At 33.2% G+C, this 21,021-nt stretch overlaps 2 protein-coding genes across 7 annotated transcripts; both read left to right on the top strand.

Moving 5' to 3' along the window:
- Positions 1-3,216: 3,216 nt before the first annotated feature.
- On the top strand, positions 3,217-11,338 carry LOC107458006 (uncharacterized). Its single transcript, XM_052251513.1, has 4 exons — positions 3,217-3,408; positions 4,405-4,577; positions 10,012-10,189; positions 11,267-11,338. The coding sequence occupies exons 1-4, from the start codon at positions 3,217-3,219 to the stop codon at positions 11,336-11,338; spliced, it is 615 nt and encodes a 204-aa protein (XP_052107473.1).
- LOC107458062 (uncharacterized) lies at positions 9,621-13,944 on the top strand. 6 transcript variants are annotated; one of them, XR_008001195.1, is made up of 11 exons: positions 9,622-9,938; positions 10,012-10,569; positions 10,710-10,793; positions 11,737-11,796; positions 12,100-12,165; positions 12,270-12,297; positions 12,442-12,539; positions 12,654-12,769; positions 12,873-13,021; positions 13,095-13,161; positions 13,694-13,944. XR_008001195.1 is itself a non-coding variant. In XM_016076262.3 (10 exons), the coding sequence occupies exons 4-9, from the start codon at positions 11,765-11,767 to the stop codon at positions 12,974-12,976; spliced, it is 444 nt and encodes a 147-aa protein (XP_015931748.1). In that variant the 5' UTR covers positions 9,622-9,938; positions 10,012-10,569; positions 10,710-10,793; positions 11,737-11,764; the 3' UTR covers positions 12,977-13,021; positions 13,694-13,944. The 6 variants fall into 6 exon arrangements, 3 of the variants coding, with proteins under 3 accessions (XP_015931748.1, XP_052107685.1, XP_015931753.1); XR_008001196.1 differs by having other exon boundaries at positions 9,627-9,938; positions 10,012-10,189; positions 10,498-10,569; positions 12,873-13,161; XR_008001197.1 differs by having other exon boundaries at positions 9,621-9,938; positions 11,732-11,796; positions 12,873-13,161.
- The last annotated feature ends 7,077 nt before the right edge of the window (positions 13,945-21,021 follow it).

Below are 21,021 nucleotides of genomic sequence, written 5' to 3'. Positions count from 1 at the left end.
GGCAAAGTATGGACTATCATATATTGCTGGAAAGCCCAGGATGTCTACTTTCCAACGCCATTGAGAGCGCGCCAATTGGGCTTCTGTAGCTCCAGAAAATCCACTTTGAGTGCAGGGAGGTCAGAATCCAACAGCATCTGCAGTCCTTTTTGGTCTCTGAATCAGATTTTTGCTCAGGTCCCTCAATTTCAGCCAGAAAATACCTGAAATCACAGAAAAACACACAAACTCATAGTAAAGTCCAGAAAAGTGAATTTTAACTAAAAACTAATAAAAATATACTAAAAACTAACTAGATCATACAAAAAACATACTAAAAACAATGCCAAAAAACATACAAATTATCCGCTCATCAAGCTCCAACACATTCTCCATTACTGCGTAACAATTACTCATTTCATACACTTTCACTTTTTACAATTGAAATTAAAGAACCATATTGGTATCCCGACTAAGATTAATAAGATAACCACAGCTTGCTTCATACCAACAATCTTCGTGGGATCGACCCTTACTCACGTAAGGTATTACTTGGACGACCCAGTGCACTTGCTGGTTAGTTATGTGGGATTACATAGTGTGAGTGTAATTTTCGTGCACCAGTTGGTACTGTGAAAGTGTTCCTCCGTGCCAGGAAGCAATTGGGAGTCTATGAACGACCCGACATCGAAGTTCCTCTCCATCACGGTAAGGGTCCCTTCGTAGCTGGAATGCGACCTTTGCCTCTTAGGGGTAGGAATGACCCTTAAGTCGTCATCCTCGGCCTGTTGAACGAAAGACGAGTGCCCGATGCCAGCCACCTCCTCGAGAATATGGGAAACGCGTGCCGCATCGACAAGTTTGTCCGACATGATGACGTCGCGAGGTAAGGGCGCCGCTTGATCCCCCTCGTCCCCGGGAGGAACTACCGATTGCTCGTCGGCCTTCTCCCTATCACTTTCCGCTAAGAAAGTTTTGAACAAGCTTTCAAGGCCGGTCACTTCAGCAGACATTCCCACTACAACAGAAATGAACAAGTTAGTCAGTAATTAGCATAACAAACCAAAGAAGCAACCATGCAAAAAATGACACGACAAAAGTGACTCACAAATATAATTCCTAGCGGCCTCCCGGCTACCCATAAGGAGGTGGGGGTTCACATGGTTTCTCCCAAAAATGGCCCACAGCACGTCGGCAATTTTTTAGTCCACAGCCGACGTCCCCTTGTAAGTTACCTTAATAAAAGCATTGGATCCCGCCCCGAAACTCCAATATGTCGGGATGAGGCGCTCTCCCTTCAACGACAACCAAAAAGGGTGACGACCCTTGATCGGACGCACCTTGAAATACTTATCCTTAAACCCATGATAAGAGTCCTCGAACAAGCCAAAGATCCTCCGCCCCTGGGCAGACCGGAAGGACATGAACCCCTTCATCGCCTTCCCCTCCTTGGAAGGGTTCGTGAGATTAAAGAAGTAAAGGAAAACGTCGATGGACACCGGTAGCTCTAAGTATTCACATACCATCTCGAAACAGCGGATTGAGGCCCAACTGTTTGGATGCAGCTGCGACGGCCCCACGAAAATCCGACCGAGGAGCCTCATTTGGAAAGCAGAGAAGGGGATGCGGACCCCCACTTGGGTGAACATGGCTCTGTAAAACCAATTCCAGTCGGCAACCTGGGGGGCATGGAAGTTGAGCTCGTACAACCGCTCATGAGGGGCAGGGACAAAAACGTCGTAGTTGGCCTCCTCGTCAGTACCCCCGCACAGGTACTCGGCCTAACGGAACTCAGTAAGCTCCTCCTCACCCATCTGGTTCGGAGAGTCCCTCAAGTCGGAAACCACCCAAGCGTACGGGTCATAACCCGCGGCGGAGGTAGAAGCTCGGGAGACGACGCGAAGCATACCTACAGTGGGGGTACCACTCGATCAGTCTATGAGGTCGGGAACTCGAAAAAACCCCGAAACTACACTTAACCTATTCTGCAACTAAAATTAGGCATGGCTAAAGCTAAATCCTAACAAAAGCCTACCCTGGAATGGTAACCCCCCTAACACACCTACTTGACACTAAAGGCTATCCAGCATACAAGATCAAGCAAATAGCATGCATGTAACAGGAAATAATGGCAAAGGCAAAACAAACACAAAGCAGAAAATAAAGAAACAACTGCTTACCTGGATTGGTTTTGAAGATTTGAAGAAGAAGGAAGAAAAGAGAATGCACAAGAAGGCAAGAACAGCACTCTGGAAATTTTGGGAAAAGAAGAAGATGGAGATAGTTGAAGTGAAGATATGGGAACAAATGCAAAACGGTTTTAAAACTGCTACTCAAAGAAGCGCAAAAAAATTGGGGAATGAATATTTAATGTCCTGCGCGAGGAACGAGGCGACAAATGATCGTCCCAGCAACGAACAGATACATGCGCAAGAGGCACGTCCCCTCCACGGACGGCCGACCTGGTGACAACGCGTGAGAGAAGAGATAACACGCCACCAACAGCCCACGCGACTATTGCTGGCGTGTTGGGGGCACTGTTACGGCCTGGCCCAAAGGGAACATGGGCCGACCCGACCCACTAACCACCTGACCCGAACGGTCGGGTGTGAGGCGTTCATTTGCCGACCCGAACACGCATTCGGGACAGCTGGCCTCCACAGTTGTATAAGGAAGCTTTGAGGAAGGTGGGTTCTGCCCTTGTGGGACCCACTTCTGACATAGTATATATGGAGAGGGTCCTACCCCTCCCCCAAGGTACGTTATACACCACTTTACCGTACCCCTTTTTCGCCTGCACACTCGACTGACTTAGGCGTCGGAGTGTCTTTGCAAGTGACCCCCTCCACATCGAGAGCTCGAAACGTCGGCCTCCCTACTTCACCCTCGCAACCCGATTCCAGGCTACGCCCCACCTGTTCATCCGAGGACCACTCCGAACCGTCTAGTACCCGAGATACCGAACAGGTAATTACTCAAAAAAATTACTTATGGACCTATTTAAAGTAGTCCGTCTAAACCACTTTTGCTAAGCCAAAATCAAAATCCGAATAATACTAATAATAATCAGGGTAATACACTAATTTTTAATATTGAATTGAATTGGTCTATATATTAATCTCAACATCGATCTGATATTGAAAGCAAAATCATTCCAAAGCACTGCATGACTCTGTTCATGTGATTTCTTGTTAAAACTTAGAAGAAGAACCACTACTACTACTAATCAACAGAAAAATGGCGACGATAATTGAGTTGGTCCCAAAAGAGTACGGGTTTGTGGCGATTGTTCTTGTAATATACTGTCTCCTGAACTTGTACATGGCTGCACAAGTGGCCATTGTTCGCAAGAGGTACAAGGTTCCTTATCCCACTCTTTATGCTTCTGAATCCCAAAACAAATATGCCAAACTCTTTAACTGCATTCAGGTAATAATTGCAATAATTAACTAATAATTACCCGAGAAATGTTAGGAGGATAATATTTTTTATTAATATAATAAATATGTTTTATTAATATTAATCAATAATTTATTTTATATTATTAAGAGTTAGAATTTTATATTTAGGATTTAGAATTTAGTATTTAGAATATAAAGGATTAGTCTAATATTGACTAAAAGTAATAAATTTTGTTAGTTACATAATATCGATTTAATTATTTTCGCACTTCAATTATTAAGTGCTTTAGCTGCTAATGTATATTTTTAGGCTATATATTAAATTATTATAAATATTTTATTTTTAATAAATACATAATAAATGTATTAAGAATTCGAATTTTTTGTATTTTTATAAAAAGTTCTTTAATAATTTTACATGTGACTTTGCAAGTATATGTTAGTCAAACCCTTTATTATACTTTGCTTTTTATTAAAAGAAAAAAAAAATTCTGTTCTACTAACGAATATATATGTATTGAGGATGTAAAAGATTCCACAAAAAGAGCAAGAATTCATAGTCTTATTCTCTTAAAATGTCTTATTTATAAAAGAAAAAAAATCCAAATGGCAAATAACTTTTTGTGGTAGTCGACCAGTATATTAAAATTTTTTAAATTCTATAAATTTCTATAGACGCATGCATATATGAGAAGATTATGTAATTTGCAGCATTTTTACAAGATTAACTCTTTATTTATAGTGTATTAATAAGTATTAATATATTTTTCTTAAACAAATGATAATTATTAATTTTTATAAAGGATAATATATCCAAAAATTATTTCTTTTAACAAAAGAATAACTTTAAAAACAATTGTATTGTTAGGGATGATTTTAAATAAAAAAATGTGAGAAATGATTGTGATTTTTATTTTAAATTATAGGGATCAAAATAATATTTATTTTTTTTAATAATTTAATGATATCCAAATAAACTTTTTAAGCGTTGTGTTATTTATTTATTTATTTTGGATGAATGCAGAGAGGGCACCAAAACTCTTTAGAAACAATGGCAGTATTCTTCATGCTAATGATTTTGGGAGGGCTCAAGCACCCTTCAATTTGTGGTGTTCTTGGAGTGCTTTATATAATTGCTGGTTATTTCTACTTCAAAGGCTATGCCACCGGTGATCCCAACAACCGTCATAAGAGCAGGTTTGGCTCCATTTTCTTATATTTCTTTTGTCTTGCTTCCATTTTTTTATTTTTGCCTTCCCCATAAAACTAAAAAGTAGCTCATAGAACTATAAAATATTGTAGAAATTCCTTCTTATATATATGTTAATATGCTTTAATATTATGAGGATAGGTCTTAACTTTTGTCTCAGTTAATGTTTAGATGTTACATTTTGTTACTCTTATTCTTGAGTAGTAATGCTTAAAGGTTTGGTACAAGTAAAATTATTAATAATCGTTCTTTTGTTTCAAGCTTAGAAACTGAAATTTGGATCTTAAAATGAAAAAATTAATAAAGTAATAAAGTAATGAAAGGTTAATTATTACTAATTTTGTCATTTTATAAAATATATGTTCTATTATCTTAATTTAAGAATGATTAATTTTTTATGATGTACGGATATGGAACACGACACGATACGAAACACGTAAATATACAAATTTTAAAATCTTATAAAACATGAGGACACAATATATATATAAAATATAAAGTATTTTTTAGATAAATTATAATAATATTTTGATATTTTATTGATATTAAAATATAAAATAAATTTTTTATTTTTTAATAATTTTTTTTAATTATATAAAATATTTAAAATATTTGTTTTAACAAATAATAATATATATTATTTTTAAACTCATTTCAAGAATACATGTTAAGAAATAAAACTAAAAATGCTTATCCCTAATAGTATTTAGGTATATTTAAATGTGTCGAAAAAATTTTATTTTTAATTAAAATACGATTAAATACAAACACAAATATCAAACAAATGTTGATGAGTTTCGTATTCAAAATATATCCTAACATATAAACACAATAATTTAACAAAATATTCATATTTTATAATTATTTCCTCACTTTATCACTTTATTAATTTTCCCACTTTAAAAGATATTGATCCTAAAAATTGTATTTGTATGAATAAAACTTCGAGGAATATTATACATTATACATGAGAATAATATCGCTGTGTATTTCAATAAACTTGTTCGGTTAATTTCAGGGATAAGTTAAAAGTTTATTGGGTTTATAATAGGAAAAATTACTCCAAAAAAACCTTAAAAGGAGTTAATTATTAAAAAGAATTTTAATACTAAATTTTGGATTCATTCTTTCCATTTGTATTGTCTTATTTGCATAGTTTCTTCCTGGATTTTCCTTGCCTATCCCATTCTTCAACCTTTTTTCCTATTCTCTGGCGGTTCCTCCTCCAATTTTGTTGTTTCAAATTCCCTTCACTCCCATCTCAACAACATACACCTCCTTGTCACTCAATTTTAATCCTTTCAAACCCTTTACTTGCTCCATCAACTCAATCGGTTTTTCCGCTGGTTCATCAGCTTCTTGTTTGTTTGTTTTTTTTTAATTATTGGTAAAAAAAAGGCACTCATATTTTAGCATTTAATTAATCAATTTTTTTTAAATGATGCTTTTGTATATGAACATTTCTCTTTTATGAGGGGTGGCGAAAATTAGAAAAGAAAAGAAGAAGATGGACGGTGACAAATATAAACTATTATCTTAAATTAGAAATTTGAAAAAAAATAAAGATATTATTGTCTATTTACAAATATTGTGTGATCTTTCTCTTTAATATAATATTTACTTAGTCTTTTTTTAGTATTTTTAACATAATTGATTTTTTGTTAATTAAAATTTTTAATGGTCTTTGGCATTAATTTTTTTTATAATATAAGTTCTTGGGAAAATATCTTCAAATATTTATTTCTTATTATTATTTTGAGACATTTTGTTTTAGTACATTTTTACATATCAAGGAAAATCTTTATTTCCAACCTATAAGGTGAGAATAAAAATATGGAAAGATCAAATTTTCAAGAATACTGATATCCATAAATAATATTTTTATTTTAAAACAAATATAAAAATAATATTTTTTAATTTATTATTTCTAGAAATAAGTTTTAAACCTTGAAACAATCACCCTTATCTAAAAACTATAAAAAAAAAGAATAAAAAACAATGAGTAGAAAGTTGATTGAGAATAAATAGAACTATAATACAACAAATTAAGTTGAATTGGTCTCATTGTTAGTTTATTGGTTTATTTAAAAAAATATTAGAAATTCGAATTTCGGTTTATATATGTCACAATCTATTGGTCAACGATAAATTCTTAAATAAAATTTAATACTGTAATAAATTAGTCCTTAAGGTAGCGTTTGTTTTGAGGTACTAGGTCAGAGACTGGAAGACTGAGACTCAGTATCATATTTGTTGGCTTAGAGATTGGTATTAAAATTTGTCTCTATCTCTAAAATTTTTTTTCATATTTCAGTGCTTCCAAAAAGTGGAAACACAGTAGAGGACTGAAATTTTTAGGGACGGAGACTAAAACTTTAATAACATTTATACCTAAAATACCCTCATTTCAATTAATTAATTCTAATTTTACCCTTTGTACAAATTAAATTAAAGCTTTATTCTTATTTCAATTTATGTTTCCCATTTTATACCAAATAGAATATTAAAATTTATTTCAATTTCTGTCTCTAAATCTATGTCTCTCTATCAAATGCTACTTAATAGTTATCAAAATTTATTATTTTTTATCAATAATATTAAAAATATAGACTAAAAATATATTATTAAATTATTAAATTAATAATTAAAAATATAATAAAAAATAATAAATTCGGTTAGTTCTTAAATTTTTTTTACAATAAATTAATTTTTATACAATGTGAACGTAAAAGAATTTTAATGTCTAACCAATTAAACACAAAAATTTTTTCCCAATTATTATTAAAATGGGTGATTGATCCTGACTATGGCTGTTTTGCTGTCTCCAATTCCATTAGCATTTGAATATAATTAATTAATGAGTCTATATTATATTTAGAGAAATGTTAGGCCAGTAACTTTTGAAATTTATAGCTATTAAATAATTATCAATAAAATTTTTAATGGTGGGAAATTAATGTGAAATTTCATCTAATAATTTATTTTTTTTTTACTAATTACATGCTGACCAGAATTTGATAAAATTACTAGCTCATAAACTTTTCCATATATTTATATGTGAACAGGATATTATTTTTTGTGCCGCGTGTGGGTCTAATGCTGTGTGCAATTTCATTTGGGTGCACTCTTCTCTTCAATAATGAGTGATGTCTAAGAGGAGAATTATTGGGGGAAGCAGAACGTTGCGAGCTCAGTGAGCTGTGGTGGCCTCCTTCGCAACAACTAGGGTAGAGTGATTGCTCAATAACCATGTTTCGTACAGGAAAACTCTGAATTATAGTGATGATGACGAAGAAAAATAAATTCTTGACTACAGCTTGTTTGAGAGGGTGGTGATTTTAGGAAATCAGAAGCATATGCTGAATGTTCAGTATAGGATTTTGAGTAATTTAAGCTATAACAAAAAATTTCTTGAAGGAGATATCTATACTTCTTATTCATTTATTAATGTAGAAAAGGGAATAGAACAAGTTGGTCTTGGACACAGTACAAAAAACACTGTTGAAGCTGCTGTTATTTTCTGAGAATGCATTATTTGAGATTGAACTATTTGATGAATCTGAATCATCATTTAAAAAAGAGTTGAGTACCATAGTTCTTTTTAAGGTTTGAGATTAAAATCAAAATCATTTTTAATATTTTTTATTATTATTAAAATCATCTTTAACATTTAAAATTTTTTAAAATTATTATTTTTACTCTAAAAGAATAAATTTATCTTTGTAAAAAATAAATTAAAAAATTAAACCACATCCTACTATTATCATCGTTCCCAATTTCTACTATTATTGTTCTTCACCTCCATTTTATCTTAATTTTTTTTATCTTCGTCATCATTCACCACCGTTCAACCTCATTCACTCACGAGTGAACTACTGGACCTCACTCACTCACCACCATATGTACCCAATCACCCACACTTCTACCTTCATCAGTTCATCCTATTGTTACTCTCTTATCACCAAATGCAATTCAGAGACTTTTTCTCACAATCCATCAAAACCACCAACAGAAACAATAGAAAAAAAGACAAAAAAAACAACAATAATAATTAATTTATTCAACAACAATTTTCTTTTATTAATAATAACAATCACAATAATTAATTTATTCATTATTCGTTCCAATTAATGGGTTTAAAAAAAGAAAACAACGAACAAAACAGATTTACGGGAAGCGCTTAGAACTGACGGAAGGTGTGGTTGGACGCGACACAGAAATGGGTTACCTTCGCTTGGTCAGGGAAACAGATGGCAAAAGGTTGGGGTTGTGCGAGGTAATGATGAAGTTCACTTTGTAGTGGATGTGGTCGTCATCGCCGGCGAATTGACAAACGACGGCTTGCTGTGGATGAAAACTCTTCAGCACTAGTTGGGAGCTGTGGATGAAAACTCTTCAGCACTAGTTGGGAGGCGACGACGCAGCTGCATGGGTGAGAGAGATGAGAGGATGTTGATGAGGGAGGGTTATTGAGAACTAATGATTTTAGTGAGATGGAGTTTAATTTTTTTATTTTATAATTTTTAATATTATAATTTATTTTTTTACAAGGATAAATTTATCTTTTTAGAGTAAAAAGAATAATTTTAAAATATTTTTGAACATTGAAAATGATTTTAATAAAAAAATGTCAAAAACAATTTTAATTTTGATTCCAGAGTTTAAAGACGAAAAAAATACTTAACTCTTTAAAAAACTAAACCTAAGAAGTCGATCAGAATCTAGGGGTTCATATTCAAGGTAAAGTTTTTCTTGCTTAGCTTAACTTTTTCTTACATTTTTGTATGATGTTTGACTTTGAGGATCTAATATTCGTATAAATTTTCAGAAAGTCTTCATGGAACATGCCAAGGAAATGTTAATTCGGATTGTGATGGACCTAATGGTTGCAATATTATCAAGAAGTTTATTAGACACTACAAAAAAGGAGGTTAAAATGGCATTTATAATACGGCGATTCTTCAAAACCGCCATAATATTTAGATATTCTGGCGTTTCTTGTTGCTGCCATAATTTATTTTTGGATTTGTGGCGGTTTTGGTAATTCTGGCGGTTTTGAACCGCCGTTGGCACGTAGGTATAAAAGAAGAGTCCCTAAATTTCAGAAACTTAGTTGAAACCCTACGCGTGTGATGTTGTTGCTCTTGGATGGCCTATGCGACAATCTCCGATCCTATTGCGTTCTCCGACGATCTTCTTCGGTGACATCTCCTCCGTGATCTCCTTCGGCGACATCTCCTAAAGCGGCGATATCCTCCGGTGACGTCTCCTCCAGCTTCCTCTCCTTGTCGTCCTCTGTGTCTTCTCCGCCAAAATTGTCAGCGCCTAATTCCTCTGCGACGATCTAGGTAAGCTTCCTTCCTTCATTCTTTCCTTCCTTTCCTCTTCTTTGCTTCCTCTGTGATGAGTCTCTCTTTTTAGGCCTTTGCGAGGATTCATCGCGAGTGGAGAAGTCAGTTCCGCAGTTTGCACTGTTGACGACGTTCCTCCGCAATTTGTGTTCTGCCGCTCTCGCTGCGCTGCCGCCGCCGCCGCTACCGCTGCCGTTCCTCCATTCCTCTGCTTCGTGCCTTTGCCGCCGTCCCTCACTCTTCCAAATGTTTCATTTATGTTCCATTTATGTTACCGATTGTATTTTCCGTTTTGGTTTTCAGCCATGTGTAATATTAAAGTGTTAGGATTCTTGATGAATAATAACTTAAATGAATAATAAACTAAACTAGGTTGATGAATGTAAACTGTAATTGCATTAGTTTAGAAATACATTTGTAATGTGCTGTTGCATTATTAAAATCTATCATTGAAGACTATTTTTGTAGACTTTATCCTATTTGTCAAAATGATTAGATCTAGCTTTTCAATGTTGATGGCTTGTTTATTTCTTCCTTTTCTTGTTTGTGTATGAAGATATGAAGGTGGCCACCATGCTTCTGGATCCTGCTGGATTATCAAGCTTACTACCTCTGCCTTGAAAATTATGTCAGTTCTCAAACCTCAAATTAGTCTAACAATTAATAGCTTATTGTTCAAATGTTTAATTAAGAGAATGACACTTTTAATAAATTGATCATTTAAACTTCACTATTTCATTAAAGAATTTGAACTTTGATCCATCTCAGGGTGCTTCAAAGGGGCTAATTTGAAAAGCTCTTACTGAACCTGGGGTTAAGCATGCGTTGATTGCAATACAAGTGCTTCAGCAGGTAGTGTGTGTGTGTGTGTGTATATATATATATATATATATATGCTTCACCATGAAATTCTAAACATGTATCTCCAAATGGAGTTCTATATGACACTCCTCAAATTTGTGGATTAGATTGAGCATGCATCATTGATGCTGTCACTTGGATTTGTTTTTAAATTTTTGTTTCACATTTTGTTAGAATTGCACTTATGTCTTTTTGGGATATGTTACCAATAATTTTTCATGCCTAACTGCAGCCAATGAATGATTGTTTAACAAGATTCATAATTCAATTAGTCCTTCCGGATTTTAGATTCAATGATCTGTCCAATTTTAAGTAAAAGCATCAATGTTCATAGCATTGTCAAGCTTACCATCATTTTCAGATACCAAAATGATGCATCACCTGTTTAATATAAAAAGAAGGTTTTGCACGCAGCTAGCACACTCTTTTTGTTTTGCTTATTCTTTATGGAAATTTGTTTGTAGGTTGGTTTTGGGAAAGAGGCTCACAAGCAACCCTTTAATAATGTATTGTATAATTGTATGAGAATTGCTTAAAGAGATAAATCTTTGAAACATCACCTTCATTTGGCAGAGTATTGTAGTGTTTCCAAGTAGCCCCAATTTGAGATTTCAATAATGTAAAAGAAGGTGGTTTCGCAACTAGCTAGTTGTAGCCTCTTATTTCCTTGACTCTTTTTACTTTATAGGAAAAAATTAATTTGCATATACACAACTACTTGAGAAGGAAAAATGCACAATATAAAAGTATATAGACTAGTTATGCCAAAAGTACTATTTTTATGAAATTTGCATTGGTAGTATTTCATGCTTTTGCAACTAGTATTATGTATAAGAACAAAACTGAAGTTAATTGTGAATTTCGTCTTTGGTTGAGATTGATATTGCTACCAACCACTTAATGAAATCTGATGATAATGTGTTGGTTAGTTTAGGTTGCTTAAGAGATTGGACTTTCCAGAAATGAAGTTCAGCTTATACTTATGGGCTATGAGGTATGTGAAATGTTATTTTTCTGCACCTCTTTACTATAAAAAGTTTGATTGCATACTTGCAAGACATGAAAATTGAAATAACACACTGGATTTTCAAATATGCATTTAGTTCTTATATTCATGGATATGTTCCTGATCTTATTTTATATCTTGTTTAGAATACAGTAGAAGCTCCTGGTAATCTAGAGATTTTGCTTTAATTGAGAAGGAAAAGGTGTCGATGAAGGATAAGATTTCAATGTAATACTCCAAGTTTACCATTATTTTACTTTAACTGACTAAGGTTTTTCTTTATTAATCCAGCTTCCTTGCTGCTCTGCTGGTGAAGGACCTTATGTTTCAAATGGAGCATGTGAAGATTGCACAACAGTAACTGCATAAATAACCTGGAAGCCCAACTAGTTTAATTAATAAAATTCTTCCCATGCTTGTTTTAACATGTTCTTTTCATTTCTTTTGGTTTTCCATGGCAGGGATATCCTTAAATGGTGCAACGGAATTGTAGGTTTAGGTTTTTCTTTAAGAATTCTATTTTGTTGTCTGCTCTCAACTTTGTCATAGTTAATGTTCTTAACAGAACCAGAACTTAGTTAGTTGATTGATAGACAAACTTCCAAGTAATTGTTTTTCCATTTGTTTGTAAAGATTCTTAGCACAATGAGAGCAGTCCAAGGTGCACTAATAGTAGCATCATGCATACAAATAATTTTGGGATTTAGTCAAATATGGGCCATTTGTTCCAGGTATGCTCATTTTTTTTATTTTGTTGAAATGTATGTTACACTTTTTGAAGTCAAAGAGAGAAACTTGGATTGGAGAATACGCCAAATAATTATTGTGCTTTCCTTTGCTTTCAGGTTTTTCAGTCGACTTGGATACACATACTATTCTGATTCTGAATCATTTGTGTTAGGTTGGGAGCTGGGTCGAAATTGGAATTCCCATGCTAATACTGTTTATAGCCTTATCTCAGGTACAATTTAAAAGTAGGCAATAATGGATTAGGATTCTCTTGTGTCTATCTTTCTTAAGGCATATTAATTTTGACATGTTTCTTAGTATTATTGTATAATTAGGTAGCTGTGATTGTATGGGACAAGGGAATAACAAGACAAATCCTATCCAAAACCAAAAGAAGCACATGCAATATGGCTATGAAAGTGGGCTTGGAAATTTTTGAGAGAGGTCTATAAAACAGAAGAGGCCCAATAATAAAAAATATAATGTAATATCTTTATTAAAATTGAAATATTTAACGCCAAAAGTTGCCAAAATTTAACTATTTTCCTTTTTTTTAGCTGCCAACTTATCCTGCTAACATGTTTCTTAGTAATGCTAATGGAACAGTTTCGCAATAGCATCAAGGTGAAAAATTGTGTATAAATCATTCTAGCAACAATTTCTTCTTCCTTTTGTGGTTGTTGTTTGTAAAGTTTCAATAAAGAATCGTTCAATTGCTGCCATATTTCTTCATTTTATTTAAAGCATATACTTGCACTAAATTATTTGTCTAAAAGAAATGAATGAGAGAGACTATATATTTTAATTGCTGCCATATATTTATTTATTTAATTCAATTGCTTCCATATACTTGCAGAAATTATATTTCTTCTACTTTCTTGTGAGAGAGACTATATTTGCATCACTCACTTCCCTAAAAATAAGAAAAATTACGTAGTGTGTTGTGTTCTTATTACTGTCATACATTGAATCAATAAGCTTTTTAGTAAAAATTTTTAGCAAGCACTATTTTATTTGATGATTCTATTTTGTTCTTTTTAACAAGCACAAAAGGAAGAAGAACTTCCAGAGCAAGTTTTGTGCTGCTTAAGATTGAACAAAATTGATTTTTTTTCTTGCATTTCTTGTGCTCATAATAATTATATTTTTGTTGTAGGGATTGGATCAGGAGAGTGAGATTCCATAACCAGAAGAGTTAGGAAGTAGGTCTTCTGGAGCAAGCAACAAGGAAGCATGACCTTGCTTGATATGTTAAGACGTATATTAAGGATTATATGTTAAGACGTATTATTGAAAAATGTTATTTTGATACTTTATTTTTGGATTATGACATTTCAATTATGACTTGGATTATGACTTTTGAATCATGTAAGAATTAATAAAAATCATCTTATGATGTTTGATTTATGGCTATGCCTTTTGGTTATTATGAGATTTTTAAGTGAGTTTCGAAAATATCACTTTAAATTAGTAGTTTCAATATTATTTTAAAAAGTATAAAATTGTCATCATAATTAAGTACAAACGGCAGATAGAAACTCCCATTTTTAATGAAAATGATGCCATTATACGCTGGTAAAAACGGCGGTTAAAAACTGCCATTTTAAACGAAAATGATGCCATTATAACCTGGTAAAAGCAGCGGTTAGAAAATGCCATTTTAAACACAAAATATGCCATTATAACCTGATAAAAATGGCGGTTATAATGGTAAAAACGGCGGTTAGAAACCACCATTTTAAACAGAAAGGATGCCACAACATCCTGGTAAAAACGGCGGTTATAGCCGCCATTTTAAACAATTCAAAAACCGCCATTTTATACGGAAATAATGGCGGTTCTAAACCGCCATTTTAACCCTTAAAAAACCGCCGTATTATCCACTGGTTATTACGGCGGTTTTCTGAAAACCGCCGTAATAACCAGAATGGCGCCCAAAATAACGGCGTTTTTTGGAGGCGTCATTTTTGGTAATAATGGTGGTTCTAACCGCCGTAATTTCCAAAAATAACCGCCGTTTTAACCCTTTTTTTTGTAGTGAGATTTTAAATATAAATGTTTGCACAAAGAAAGTCAAAGGAGTTTAGGCTTTTTTGTTTAGATACTTCGAAAGAAACTCAATCCATGAGAGGGGAGTAGGAGAGTATATAAACAAACAAAGCAAAAATAAAATCACAATTAATATAGTATTTTCAGTCACATATTTCCATCATTATGGAGGTATTTTTTAGTTACTTTCATTCACCTTTATTATTTCAAGAGGAGTGTTAAGTAAACAATGACTATCTTAAATAATATGAATAATTACCAATCAAATAAAAATATACTACACAATACAAAGGATATAGATGCCCATTAATATCATGGGTGACTCAGTATTCATGTTACCAAGAAAGAATTTGTATTCAATGAAGGTTAAAAATATGAACCCCATAGGTGTATCAATAGGAGGTATGATACGAGACAACAAACAAGCAATAAAACAATATTCTCTCTCTTATACTCTTCTCTCTCTTTCATACTATCCTCTCTCTTATATACTTTATTATAATATTATTAAATATATTAATTATATCTACTATATTGATATAGTAATTCTAGTGAATATTACTACTTGAGTTATCTAATTATATTTCCATATTTTATATTTGTTACTTCTTCTTTATTTATTTAGTTATTTTATAACACGTTGTCAGCACGAGACTCTGATCAAATTTTTAGGAAGACTCAGGTAACAAATTTTCATTATGTCGAAACTCTCTCATCTTGAATTCAATGCTCTTGATATATCTGGAAACAATTATTTATCATGGATATTAGATGCTGAAATTCATCTTGATTTAATGGATCTTGGAGACACTATTAAGGCTGAAAATAATGCATCCCAGAAGGATTGAAAAATGAATATCTCACATTAAAGGATCTTGCAGATCTTTGGAAAGACCTTGAAAAAAAGGTATAATCATAAAAAAACGGTGATACTTCCTCAAGTCCGATATGAGTGGATGCATTTGCGTCTGCAGGATTTTAAATCTATAAATAAATATAATTCTGCAATGTTTTGAATCACCTCACGAATGAAATTATGTGGGGAAAAGATAACTGATAATGATATGTTGGAGAAAACTTTCTCAACCTTCCATGCCTCGAATGTGCTCCTGCAGCAGCAGTATCGAGAAAAAGGATTTAAAAAATATTTTGAGCTAATTTCTTGCTTTCTTGTTGCTGAACGCAACAATGAGTTGCTCTTAAAGAATCACGAAGTGCGCCCAGTTGGCGCCGTCCCATTTCCTGAAGTAAATGCGGTAAATCATTACCCCAGAAGAGGTAAATGGCAAGGTTTTGGCAACAAGAAAAATTATGGAAGGAAAAGAAATTATGATCAAAAGAGAGGATCTCACCAGAAGTGGGATAAAGAAAAAAATTCTGGACAAAATAAATCAACAGAGGATAAGTGTTTTCGTTGTGGTGGAAATGGCCATTGGTCGCGTACTTGTTGTACTCCAAGGCACTTAGTTGATCTTTATCAAGCATCTTTGAAAAAGGATGACAAAGGAAAGGAAACAAATTTTGTTTCAAATGATGCTGAAAATTTCACTACTCATTATGATGTATCTGATTTCTTTGAGGATCCTGAAGGAAATATTGGTCATTTGATCAATGATGGAATAATTTAATATGTGAGATTGTTAAGTATCCAAGTAAATAAATAATGTAAAGAACTTATTGTCAAGTATTATTTTCTATGTATTTGAGTTTCAAATATGATGTATATAAATAATGAAATATTAATGTTCATGAATTTCGACATCATTAAATGTGTCAAGTTTTAAAATAAAATTTCAGTATATGACATTATTTTTATGTACAGTGTTTCTTAAAAAAAATAATTCTGATCAAGTATTCAATTTAACTGTGCATACTACTCATTTCATTATTATTTATCTTTGAAAAAATGGCAAGGATATGTAATGAAGATGTACGCCTTGCGGATAGTGCAAGTTCGCAGACCATTTTCAAAAGTGATATATATTTTACCCATCTTGTGCCAAAAGAAGAATATGTTAATACTATTATTAGCTCAGGCAATGTGATAGAAGGCTCCGAAAGAGTTATAATTTTGTTTTCCGAAGGAACAAAATTCATAATAAATAATGCACTATTGTCTACTAAGTCTCTGAGGAACTTATTGAGTTTCAAAGATATTCGCCGAAATGGATATCATGTTGAGACAATGAATGAGGAAAATCATGAGTATTTATGTATCACAACTCATGATTTAAATAAGAAAGTTATATTAGAAAAATTACCCTCACTTTCATCTAGGTTATATTATACCAAGATTAGTGCAATTGAATCACATGCCATTGTAAACCAGAAGTTTACTAGCCCAAATGAATTCATAACTTGACACGACCGATTGGGTCATCCAGAAACAACCATGATGCGGAGAATTATTAAAAACTCCCATGGACATTCACTAAAGAACCAGAAGATTCTTAAATCTAGTGAATTTTGTTGTGTTGCATGTTCTCAAGGGAAGTTAATTTTAAGGCCATCACCAGTAAAGATAGAATTTGAGTCCCCTGAATTCCTAGAAAGGATTTAAGGTAATATATGTGGACCTATTCATCCACCATGTGGATCTTTTAGATATTTTATGGTCCTGATAGACGCATCTTCGAGATGGTCACATATGTGCTTATTGTCTTCTCATAACCTGGCGTTTACGAGATTACTGGCTCAAATTATTCAATTAAAAGCACAATTTCCAGAAAATCCAATCAAAGCAATTCATCTTGATAATGCTGGTGAATTTACTTCCCAAGTTTTTTATGCTTATTGTAAGACTAATGGAATAAGTGTTGAACATCCAGTAGTTCATGTTCACACACAAAATGGGTTAGCAGAATCACTTATTAAACGTCTCCAATTAATTGCTAGACCCTTACTTATTAGAACAAATCTCTCAACTTCAGTTTGGGGGCATGCTATTTTACATGCTGCAGCACTTATTCGTTTGAGGCCAATGAGTTACCATCAGTTCTCTCCTATGTAATTAGCTTTTGGCCAGCAGCCAAATGTTTCCCATTGAAGAATATTCGGTTGTGTGATATATGTTCCCATTGCACCACTTAATTGCACCAAAATGGGACCCCAAAGAAAATTGGGGATATATTTTGGATATGATTATCCTTCTATAGTGAGGTATCTTGAGATACAAATTGGAGATGTATTTAAAACCCGGTTTGCGGATTGTCATTTTGATGAATCAAAATTTCCCACATTAGGAGGAGAGAATAAGCTTCCCTGAAAAAGAACTTAATTGAAATGCATCATCCTTGATGCATTTAGATCCTCGACCAGGGCAATATGAACTAGAAATTCAAAAGATTATACATTTGCAAAGAATAGTAAATGAATTGCCTGATACATTTTTCGATACAAAGAGGATAACTAAATCTTATATACCAACCGAAAATACCCCAATCCAAATTGATGTCTCAGTTGGACAAATTGCCACCGAAGCAAATACACGCCAGAAGCGTGGCAGGCCTGTCGGTTCCAAAGACAAAAATCCTCAAAAAAGAAAAGAGGTAAATACTATTCCTGTTGAAAAAGACATAGTAAAGAAACCTGCAGCTATCCAAAATTTTGATATAGTTTTAACGCCAGAAGACGTTCAGGTACCTGAAAATTATGAAAATGACATGATCTCGATAAATTATGTCTTTACAGGAGAGAAATGGGACCGAAATAAGACAATTGTCAATGAAATATTTGCATATAATGTGGCATTAAATATCATGCATGAAAGTAAGGATCTTGAGCCAAGATCAGTCGAAGAATGTCGACAAAGAAATGATTGGCCAAAATGAGAAGAAGCCATGAAGGCTGAATCAGACTCACTTGCAAAACGTGAAGTCTTTGGACCTGTAGTCCGTACACCAGAAGATGTAAAACCTGTTGGATACCGATGGGTATTTGTGAGAAAACGAAATGAGAAAAATGAAGTTGTGGCACAAGGGTTTTTCACAAAGGCTCGGTATAGATTATGAAGAAACGTATTCCCCTGTAGTGGATGCAATAACATTGCGTTATTTGATCAGTTTATCTGCATATCATAAACTGCATATGCACTTAATGGATGTGGTAACAGCCTATTTATACGGCTCATTAGATTGGGATATCTATATGAAAGTCCCTAAAGGACTAAAGATATCTAAACCATCCAATGAATATTCACAAGGGTTATAATCAGTCAAATTGCAAAGATCTTTATATGGTCTAAAGTAATCTGGACGAATGTGGTATAATCGTCTTACTGAGTATCCGACCAAAAATGGATTCAAGAATGATGATATATGTCTATGTGTTTTCATAAAGAAATCCGCATCTGGATTCATTATAATTGCTGTGTAGGTTGATGATTTAAATATCATTGGGACACCTGAAGAGATTCCATCAATTATAAAAATTCTAAAAGAAGAGTTTGAGATGAAAGATCTTGGAAGGACTAAATTTTGTCTCGGCCTGCAGATCGAGCATATAAAAAATGGGATTTTTATTCATCAAACAACATACACAGAGAAGATCTCGAAAAGATTTTATATGGATAAGTCACATCCCTTGAGTACCCCAATAATCGTAAGATCTTTGGATGTGGAAAATGATCAATTCCGTTCTAAAGAAGAGAATGAAGATATCCTTGGTCCTAAAGTATCATATCTTAGTGCCATTGGAGCGCTAATATATCTTGCTAATAATACACGACCCGATATATCATTTGCTGTGAATTTACTAGCAAGGTATAGTTCCTCTCCAACAAGAAGACATTAGAATGGAATTAAGCAAATCTTTCGATATCTTCATGGAACAGTTGATATGGGATTGTTTTATCCCTATGGATCCAAGTCACGACTAGTTGGCTATGCAGATGCTGGCTACTTGTCTGATCCACATAAAAGGAGATCTCAAACAGGATACCTATTTACATATGGTAGAACAGCTATATCATGGAGGTCCACGAAACAGACGATTGCTGCAACATTCTCTAATTATGCCAAAATACTAGCAATTCATGAAGCTAGTCGCGAGTGTTTTTGGCTCAAAAGTCTGATCCAATATATTCTGTCATCATGTGGACTAATTGATCATAAGATAGCTCCAACTGTCCTGTTTGAAGATAATACAGCATGCATTGCCCAACTTAAAGGTGGATACATCAAAGGTGATATAACAAAGCATATTTCTCCCAAATTCTTCTTCATTCATGATCTTCAAAATCAAGGGACAATTGAAACCAACAAATCCGCTCAAGTGATAATCTGGCAGATTTATTTATAAAGTCACTCCTAAAATCCTCCTTTGAAAGATTGGTACATGAGATTGGGATGCACCGATTTCGAGACATTAAACGATGTCGGCAAGAGGGGGACAAAAATATTCAAAAATATATTAATTCACATTGTTCACACATTATTAAAAAATATTGTTAGTTACCTATACTTTTCCTTATTTCAATAGACCCAATATGCACTTTACTCTTTTACCAATTTTTTTCACCTTTTCTTTTCTTTGAATTTGTTGCTGTCCACGAATTTACTCCCACATGTTGTATCACTTGCGTACCACATATATTTTATTTATTTCTCAATATCCTCAAGTCCCAACTCATTCCTATTTTGTCATTTATCCAATCTATAATATTGTTGTTCTTTAATATGAACACTAAGTCCTCCTTTTTTAGTCTCACATCTTCAATTATAAATTATAATACTATTTTCCAAGCTTGCAAGCCATTAGATTTTTTAACAATTATGTCTTTCAAATAACATTTAACCAAACTATGTGAGTTTTTTAGATATTTTCCGATGATAAATTTATTAACCTCCAGTATAAAGAGCACACACACCCACTTTCTTTCACCAATGCACCATTGGTTGATAAAACACTTAATTTGTTCCAAACAATTAATAATTATTTTTTTTTAAAGATTTTTGGGATAAGCATTATTTTAGTCCTTAACGTTTAGGGTCAAAATCAAAACCGTCCCTAACATAGTTTTCAATTTAAAATCGTCTTTAATATTTTATTTGCTATTAAAATCGTTCTTTTAAATAAATTTTTTTTCTAAATGATAAAAATACTCATTTTCCCACCATTTCATTCTTCTTGTTCTTCTTCCAGGAGAATTGTAATACCCGGTCAAACTGAAATTAATTAAATAATAAGTTAAATAGGAGCGAATATGGTTGGAAGATTTGGCAATTAGAATTTGATGATTTAAATATGATATTTGGATTCAGTGAATTTTTTCGAGTCAGAAAACATATTTTTCTGCGTAAAAGCGCGCAGTGAAATTTTGACCGGCAGTACCGGCTGAGACCTGTCTGGTACTGCAGTTGAGAAAATTGATTATGAGTAAATAAGATTAAGAAATGAGGAATTATAATTAGGGGAGGTAGAAATATTTGAAGTGCG

This window comes from Arachis duranensis, chromosome 7 (genome assembly GCF_000817695.3).
Source record: "Arachis duranensis cultivar V14167 chromosome 7, aradu.V14167.gnm2.J7QH, whole genome shotgun sequence".
Classification (NCBI taxonomy): domain Eukaryota; kingdom Viridiplantae; phylum Streptophyta; class Magnoliopsida; order Fabales; family Fabaceae; genus Arachis; species Arachis duranensis.
This window is presented reverse-complemented; position numbering and strand designations above follow the sequence as displayed.